Source organism: Nicotiana tomentosiformis, chromosome 1, assembly GCF_000390325.3.
Source record: "Nicotiana tomentosiformis chromosome 1, ASM39032v3, whole genome shotgun sequence".
NCBI classification, from domain to species: domain Eukaryota; kingdom Viridiplantae; phylum Streptophyta; class Magnoliopsida; order Solanales; family Solanaceae; genus Nicotiana; species Nicotiana tomentosiformis.
The window spans coordinates 65776183-65786223 of NC_090812.1; the positions used below are offsets into that span (position 1 = coordinate 65776183).

The following is a 10041-nucleotide window of genomic DNA, read 5'->3' on the forward strand; positions in this document are numbered from 1 at the left end:
GATTCTCTAACGTTGGCTTGCCTAGCAAGTGAAATGTTAGGCGCCATCACGGTCCCGACGATGGGAATTTCGAGTCGTGACAATTTCTTCATTATCAAAAAAAGATAAAGAAAAGAAATTTATAGTACTTGCTCCCCATAAACTATATTTCTAATTATGCTATTTGTAAGAGGAAAAAAGTTGATTACATATCCATATATTGGTGCTTGTACCAAATTGCATCCATTTATATGGTTAAGTAATAAATTGAGGTGATTTATATATATATATATATATATATATATATATATATATAATGTTTACATGATTAAACTATATGTAAATAATAACTGCCAATTTGATATAAATATTGAAACATGTCATAATCTTACGCGACAACTCGAATATTACAAAAAATAGGAAAATAACCAAAAAAAGAGAATATAAATAAAAGCAATAGTAAACTGAACTAGGAATATTGAAACATGTCCTAATCTTCTGGGACAAATCGAATATTAACAAAAACTGAAAATAACTAAAAAGAGAATATAAATAAAAACATGTCATAATTTTCAGCGACAACTCGAAAATTACCAAAGAATTCGAAATTTAAAAAGATAATATAAATAAAAATAATGGTAAACTAAATTAGGATAGTTATTCAACCATTTGCAAATTAAGAGATATTATTAAGAGAGTATCAAATACTAATAATCTTATAATAGCAAATCACCACTGGTTCAGGCCTCGGCCTTGAAATTGACTTGACTATTACAATATTATAGAGGTAAATTTTGAAAATCTTTTTGAAAATGCAGAGTACAGTCACCACTATGATTAATTATCTAAATTTACTTGCCTCATAACATATGAACACTACAAAAATGAACTGGATTCATATCTATGAACTACCAAAATTGAAAAACCAAAGGCTTCAATATGTTGGAAAAACTCTATAAATACTAGGCTTCTATATTACAAAGTTCATATCACATAGTAACTCTTACTAATTAATACTAGTTATATCATCATTATCCTTGAGAATGAGTACTAGACGGATTAAGGTTTGCAAAAGTGTTCGTCTCGCAAAGATAGAAAATCAGAATAATCGACAAATGACTTTCTCAAAACGCCGAAATGGTGTCTTCAAGAAAGCAAACGAGCTTGCTGTTATGACTGATGCTGAAGTTGGCATCATCGTGTGTCCACAAGGTAATTACAAGCCTAATTATATTTTTTTGGTCAATTCCAGGATGTTATTTAGACACCGTTGTCTTTTATGGATTATTCACTATATTTCAGAATTTACTTCCGCTATTGTTTCTTTGTTATTAATAAATTTAAAAATTATTTTAAAAATGGATAATATTATTCTAACGTTGGCTTGCCTAGCAAGTGAAATGTTAGGCGCCATCACGGTCCGAAGGAGGAAATTTTGGGTTGTGACATATACCATCAACAAATATTACTTTTTAAGCATAAATGTACATGCATCATCATAACTAAACATGCAAATCCAAGATCTTGAACATGATAATTAATTTCACATAAAATTAAAGCATCATAAAAAAATACTTGGTGTGGGAGGCGTTATATAACAGTAGATAAACTGATTTCTCCCCTCTTGCCCTATTTTATATTACCGATTTCTCTCCTTTTTCTCTATAGGTAGCTTGCCTTACTCTTTTGGTCATCCAAATGTAAATGAAACCATCAGCAAATATGTTGGCGAAGAAAGGCCTCCATCTCCATCATCACCAGGCATTGATGACAAGTATGTCCAGATGTTCCGAAAAGCCAATTCTAGAGAACATAACACACGACTCAATTCTCTGCAAGACCAACTGGTTTTTGCATTAAACTTGAAAAGAAAACTCAAGCAAATGAATAAGAAAGTGGAGAGCCATCAAGAGTGGTTCAAGTGTCCTATAGAGAAGATGAACTACACCGAGGCTTCAATGTTGGAAGATCTGCTCTTGAAGGTGAAAAACTATGGTATTGAGCGTGGTTATGGTTACGAAAATGGAAAGTGGAAGGCTGAATAAAAGCTACTACTATTTTTATTTTAATAATCATTCGTGTTATTTATTATTAAAGGTTAACCTTGGAACAACCATAAAAGTTATCGCCGTGTGACTAGAATGTCACAGGTACAACTCATAAATAACATTTTGCAGAAATGCAAAGTAAGACAATCTACAACAGACCAACATAGTCATGGTTTCTCTCTTTCCCGTCTGTATCCTGCACATAGCAGGAGTTTAGTGTAGGGGTTGTTCTAGTTAATCATTTTTTTTGGGTTGGGGTATTATGTGGTGTTTTGGTGATATCAACTATGTATGCGTAATAAAACACATGACTGTGATGGAATATAAGTAGAGTTATAAAAATTATATCTCAGTTTTAAATAATTCAAAAAATTAAAATTAAAATAATATAATTCTATTGTTTAAAAACTTAAAACTACATAACAGATTACAAATACTTATTATATTACAGATAGCCAGAATATAGTCTTCAAAATAATATCTAAGCTAGAGAGATACCAAAAAAAAAAAAATCTAAAATCAAAAAGTAATTCTAAAAGAATAAATTAAAGAATACAAAAAACAAACTTTAAAGAAATTAAGCATAAAGAAGGAAAATGCAAACGTGGAAGGAAAGTAAGAAGTAGAGGCCAAACCTTTTTGTACTTTGCATTTTGCAGACAAAAGTCTAAAGTATATTTGTTTCTCAGTAAACGACAAAGAGAAAAGATTGTGAAATTAAAATAAATAATTAAAAAAATGTTGACTTTTGAATTTTTTAGTTTGAGAATTTAGTATGAATTATTTTTTGAATATTTAAATTTTAGAAAAAGATTTATTAAGCAATCTCAAATTTAAAAAATTTCTCGGGGCTTACGCCCCAAATAAAGGCCTAGACAATGGGGATTACATCTAGGCAAACACCTAGAAGGTTGGTGCGTACGCCCCACTAGACAGCTACGGAGCTATAATCTTGCTTAGGCAGCTACTGCTAGCAATTCTAAAGTGGAACCTCAAACCTGAATTGGAACGAAATTGGAGCTTTTCTCCCATGAAATTTCTTAAGTATACATAGTGCAAAGAGTGTTGATCTCTCATCGTTCCACACATAGTTTTTCTTTGAAATATTACATTGTAGCACCAAAATCGTTAGGTTTCAGTTTTTCGTTGCTGAGAGTGTTAGCCCTAAATTGCACACGCAAGTATATGTGGTCAATCAAGTAATAAAGAGTGAGTAAAGTATCGTTCCCATGAGGACTTGTGATAAGTTATCAACTAAATCAAGCAATTTCTATTTTATCGAGTCAAGAACAATTTCATGGTGATTTTTGTTGATTAATTCTACTAACTAAAATTACGATTAAGAGAATAACTAATTAACTAGCACACTTAGTACGAAAGGTTTAATTCAATGAGAAATAATATTTCAGTGTTATGGTTATGTAACAATCCTGTCGAATTCTTCAATTAACTTGACTTATTAATTTATCTGGATTATTAACCTGCAAAGACAATAATACTTGTAGAAATTCGACAACTTCTACTCGCCTATTCAATTTATTCTAAACCCAATATTTCTATGAGATTAGAGATAAAAAGAACGCATTAATAATCTCTTGCACAATTGTCTAAGCACGAAAAATAGGTATATTTCATTGCAATGACAAGGTTCAAGATCGCACTCTATTCAATCCTATTGCAATCAAGAATTACCTCTTTCAAGTTCAACTCAAGTTTCATATATAATATTTTACTGTTAGCTAGGTAGTAAAATAATTATGCTAAGGATATGAATAAACAACCTAACATGATAAATTAAATAATCAAATCAATATTCGAATATCAACATTCATGTAAAACAATAACCCTAGAATGAACGAGTTTAGCCACGCATAGTCATGGTAGCAATATCAATAAAAGAAGGGAAAAAGAAGAACTCAAAATGAATTCCACGGTTTTCGAACTCTGTTATGGATTCTCTATGTTTCCAAGTGTGTTCTTGCCTCCCCAAGGTCTTCTCTCCCTTAAAAAAGTGGCTAACTATCATATTTATATGGCTTAGGGTTAGTTGGGCCGATATTGGGCTTTCCTAATTCGGATTGGAAAAGCTGATATTTTTCTGCTCTGGTCCCGGTCTGGCAAAGTGACCCTCGCTTCGTTGTCCGGGATTTTTCTGATTTCTTCTGCTCTGGTCCCTGTCTGGCGAATTCTCGCTTCGTTGTCCGGGACTTTTCTTTTCAACTCCTTTTCATCAATTTTTCTCCCACTTGATCATTTTCTACGCAAGTTTGTTCCTACACATAAGAAACATTTAATGAACTTATTTTCACTTTAAAAGCGGTGTGAACTCTAGCAACTCACACAAAATTTAATACACAAACACACTCAAAACATGCACTTTTCTCCCTTTATCATAGAGTAAAGATGTTACTCTGATTTTCTGAATATCTTCTTTGGGGACATAATGATAAAGGAAAGCGAGTCTTTTTAATAGTATAATAATGTACTTATACTGTTGTCTTGCCCGAGTATCAAAGTAAAATTTGGATCTTTTTTATTTTACTTGATTATTGGCTATGCAGCTATCTGCTCTCGCCAATTCTGTTTTTTTCTTCGCTGATGAGTATGCTTTCCGCTGTCATCCGTTAATAAGGCAGTCACTTTTTAGGTGAAACATTTTACATTATTTTCTTCTATTCTGCTTGTTATTATGTATCCTAAAATCAGCCTCTTTAATATCACTGCCAGAAATGCAAGTTGCAAAGAGGTATATCAAAATAGAGTAAAACAAAAATCACTATTTTTGTTGAAAGTTCATAGGAAACACAACCAAATGAGGTTTTCATTGCTGAATTAAGTCTAAAGATAAGTTTATTTACTTACAATCTGATAATTTCGCATTTGTGAAATTGTTCCACCTCATCTAAAAGAGTTGCTCTAGAGCCTATTAGTTAAAGACTGGACGCTCTAAAACCAATATGTTTGCTCCTAAGTTGTAGAGATTTGAGTTATGTACAATCCTAGGAATTTAACCTTAGAATTAAAAAAGGAGATGTTAAATGATCAATATAAGCTTTTATTTTAATAACATGAGTTTTGCATTTGTCAGTAACTTTTCCTAAAATGATCGGTTTGATGAGTTGGATACTATACTTTTTAACATAATTTGCTCCCTCATTTTAGACATGTACAATGTGTCACAACAAGTATCGACTTGTAACCTTTATATAGATCTAGCGCGTCATTCAGTGGTTTGATACCCTAAGAAGCTTCACTTTAGGTATTATGACCTGTACGCGTGGTCAGAAATTTAATTTCGGGAAGTTCGGAGTTGATTTGGAAAAAAAATTCTAATTTCGGAAGCTTTAAGTTGGAGAAATTGACTAAAGGGTAATTTTTTAGCAAACGAGCTCGAAATCGGGATTTGAAGGTTCCAACAGGTTTGTATGATGCTTTTGGACTTGGGCGTATGTCCAGATCGAGTTTTGGATGACCCGAGAACGTTTCAGCTCCTATTGTGGAAGTTGGCATTTTGGAAGAATTTCATAAATTTGGGTTGGAGTGCATTTCAATGCTATCAATATCCGTTTAGGATTCTGTGTCTGAAAATAGCTCCGTATGGTGATTCTGGTATTGGGAGCGCGTCCGGATGTGAATTTGGAGGTCCGTAAGTCATTTTGGGGTTATTTGGCAAAAGTTAGAAATTTGAAGGTTTTTGAGATGTTTAACCGGGAGTGAACTTTTTGATATCGGGGTCGGATTCCGACTCCGGAAGTTGGAGTAGGTCCATAATGTCGAATTTGACTTGTGTGCAAAATTTGAGATCAATCGGACGTAATTTGATAGGTTTCGGCATCGATTGTAGAATTGGAGGGTGATTTAAATTTTTAGCATTGTTTGATGTGATTTAAAAGCTCGACTAAGTTCGTGATGTATTTTGGGACGTGTTGGTATATTTAGTTGAGGTCCCGAAGGCCTCGGGTGGATTTCGGATGGTTAACAGATCGAGTTTGGACTTGGATGAAATGCTGAGGCAACTGATATCTGGTGCAATCACACCTGTGTGACAAGTGTCGTAGGTGCGAGCTAGCAGGTGCAAGCCACGAGTCGCAGGTGCGAAAGAGAGGAGGCTGGTCAGCAACCGTAGGTGAGGAACATTTGGGCACACCTGCGAAGTGGGCAACGCAGGAGCGGGTGATGGGCGTAGGTGCGGCGCATGGACCGCAGACGCGGGACTGTTGGGCCGAGCTGGAGCCACACCTGCGATACAATTTCCGCAGGTGCGGAGCCGCAGAAGCGGCTATTGCACCGCAGGTGCGAGGATCGCTGGGCAGTGAGGTTTTATAAAACAGGATTTTGGCTCATTTTCACTTCATTTCGTCCATGGGAGCCGATTTTGGAGCACGTTTGGAGTGCCATCTTCATCAACTATAATGGGGTAAGTGATTTCTTCACATTTTGAGTTAAATACATGGTATTTATATGGATTCAAGTATGAAAAATTATAGAAATTTGGGATTTTGAAGAAAAACCTAGAAATTGGTATTCTTGGATTTAGATCACGAATTTGGGTATGAAATTGAGAATAAATTATATATTGGAGTTCGTAGTGCTATGGGTAGTGTTTGTCTTCGAAAATTTTCGGAATTCGTGCACGTGGACCCGAGGGTTGATTTATTAATTTTTCAAGCGGAGTTGAAAATTATTATAAATTAATTAATTATGAGTATTAGAATATATTTTGATTTGAGTTGCATCTTAATTTACTAGTTTGGAGCGACATGCATCTGTTTGAGGTGTTAGAGAGGCTTTGGAGTCGGTTATGGAATTTCAGAGCGAGGTAAGTCTCCTGTCTAACTCTGTAAGGGAGAAATTATCCCCAGGTGATATGTTGATGTGTGCTTCTTGTTGTTCAGACTACGTATGCGCGAGGTGACGAGAGTCCGTACGTAGCTACATTCATGTTATTGTCCGGGTAGACTTAGGTTCACATCATACTATAGCTGTACTATTTGAGTAGTCTCTCGCTTATTAATTCCCCTGCTTTACATTCTATTTGATACTAGACTTACTATTGTAGAGACTTCACGGGTTCACGATTAGCCATCAGATGATATTCCTCTTCTTACGGCATGGCTCCGGTATATATATATATATATATATATATATATATATATATATGTTTCATGGGAAGGTTCTCATTAAATAAATTATAACTCAAACATTTATTCGTGAGTGGGGTCAATGACCCATCAAAGCTTTTTATTCTAACGGGATCGGGCCGTTCGCCTCAGCAGGATTATGTATTACACTTCTTATGGGATCGGGTCGTTCGCCTCGACAGGATTTATGTACCACACTCTCATGGGAGCGGGTCATTCGCCTCGGCAGGTTAGTTGATTTATCATATGGTTCGGGCCGTTCGACCCTCGGCAGTACACAATTTTATTATTTTGTTGGATCGGGTCGTACGGCTCGGCATTTTCTATATCATATCTCCATGAAATCGTGCGTAAAACTTGGCAAGAAGCCAGTGTATTGGTGAATTCCAGGATTTGAATTATGGTAAGCTACTTGATGAGATCCACTATATCTATATATATTGTTATATCCCGCATTTTTGTACGATAAAGTTTCGTCGTAAGTTAATCGACGCAAGTTCGGGAAAGAAATTATCTCGTGATTATAAGCATTATGCTATTTTAAATAAGTGATGAGTAAATTGGTGAAGGTGAGAGGGTAAGCAAATCAAAGAAAGTGAATTTTCGTCAAAGTTTGACATGTTGGGATAAAATACTACCCGAGCTAAAATACCTGGTATTTATGGACTAGTACCATACAAGGTACCATATGGTTATGATAGTATGATGTATAAAGTGTATCAAAAGTGAGTAGAATTTTATATAATTTAAAATAATTCTTAACTATGTGGGTAATTGGTTAATTATTGGACTAGTGGAGAATTAATGAATTGATTAAGGAAAAAGGTGATAATTGGATAAGTGAGGAGGCATTCGTGGCAGCACCCCTAAAAATCCCATGATGACTCTTTAAGTCATTGTAGTATGTGGCAACATTAAAGATATGAGACTTGGCATTCATTTAAGAAAGAAAAGCCACAATAAGTCTTAGAAATGTAAGAATCTTATCCATTCTTTAAGAATGTAAGTTGCATCTGATAAGAACCAGGATTCCTAACGTATGGAATTCATATGAATTCTTTACAAGGATTAGATATACGTAATTTTGGTTCAGCAAATTGTTTTATCTGAAATTCTACTGCGTAATAGCAACAAAATTTTGTGATTCTAAGGGGAGTACGGTGCAACCTTTTTCAAAAATATCATACGGATTTTTTCCTACTCCATGTATGTTAAGGCTAAGCCCTTTCTTCATTTTGGCATGATCTCGTAATTACATGAGTTTGATTACGAGGCATAAAGAAAAATTCATATCCCGGAATTTACGTATATTTTTCCAGTCTTGTAATTTACAGTATTCTCCTTATCGGGACTTCATATCCAATTGAGTATTTTCTTTTTTTCAATCATGAGAGCAGAGAATCTATATATACAGTATTACAGTATTTTCATTACCATCGAGCTATAATCGATTGGCAGGCCCCTATTGGGAAACCTCTGATTAGATGGTAAGTTATATACCGAGCCTACTGTGGCTGAGCACCTATGAGCGAGCCCAGTTGGCCGAGATACAGAGCCTAGTATGGCTGAGCGCCTATGAGCGAGCCTATTACGACAGATCGGTTATTTATATACCGAGCCTTAAAAGGCCGGACAACTATTTTACTTACTTTATTGATAGAGTGGAGTCAGTATCAACAGGTAAGCATATCTTCAGATTATTATTGACTTGCAGTTGCTTTCAGTTATTATATTATCAGTTCAGTTTCAGCTTTCAGTATAGTGCCTTACATACTCGGTACATTATTTCGTACTGACGTCCCTTTTACCCGGGGACGCTGCGTTTCATGCCCGCAGGTCTCGATAGACATGTCGAGAGTCCTCCAAGTAGGTGATCAGCTCAGCAGAATATATTGGTTAACTCCATTTGCTCCGGAGTTGTTTATTTGGTCAGTATGATTTAGATGCGTATGGTTTGGTATGGTGGGGCTCTGTCCCGACCTTTATGATAATTATATACTCTTAGAGGCTTGTAGACATATGTCGTGTACGTGAAAGATTGTACGGCATTTTCGGCCTATATTTTGAGTTTATTAAAGATGATGTTGGCCTATTAGGCCCGTATGTCACGTGTATATGATAATGCAATAAGAAAGATACGTTACTTTAGTACTCGGATTAGTAAGGTACGGGGTGCCCGTCGCGGCCCATCGGTTTGGATCGTGACAAAAGTGGTATCAGAGCAGTTCTGTCTTAGGGAGTCTACAAGCCGTGTCTAGTAGAGTCTTGTTTCTGGGTGTGTCATTCACCACACTTATAAGCAGGAGGCTACGGGGCATTTAGGACTGTCACTCTTTCTTCTTACTCTAGATCGTGTGGTAGAGCTTAGTTGTAAGAACTCAATTTCCTAAACTCTATCCTATTCATAATACAACGATGCCTACATTCAGAAAGACGGTTGGTAAGAGATATAGCTGTGGAAGAGTTGAGTCAGAGGGACTCGATTTTTGCATCATGCTTATGATGGATAAACATGAGGTATTCAGGAGATCATTTCTGCACTAAGACGTGTGAGCCTCTTGATAAGGAGCCTTAAGGCAAGAATATTTATCCACCTTTATGGTGAAAGACAATGAAAGATTCAGAAGATAAATACAAGTTTTAAGGAGTAAAAGAAGCAAGATGAAGAAAGATACAAAATACCCAATTAATAAAGATTATCATTATTTACCATTCAGGAAGAGAGATATAAGCATTTTGAGTTACCTTTAATTGTAATAGAGGCATGTACAATTGGCCACACCCATATCATTTATGCCCTATGGAAGCTAACAGAAGCAGTATAAGAGAAGGATGGATATCATGATCTGGCTGGGGTTAGAGTGATTCAAAAT

General features: G+C 35.4%; 1 protein-coding gene across 1 annotated transcript; it reads left to right on the forward strand.

Annotated features, from left to right (window-relative positions):
• Positions 1-1022: 1022 nt before the first annotated feature.
• Positions 1023-2024, forward strand: LOC104114808 (agamous-like MADS-box protein AGL62). Its single transcript, XM_009625340.1, has 2 exons — positions 1023-1191; positions 1648-2024. Exons 1-2 carry the CDS (start codon positions 1023-1025, stop codon positions 2022-2024), a joined length of 546 nt encoding a protein of 181 aa, XP_009623635.1.
• Positions 2025-10041: the final 8017 nt, after the last annotated feature.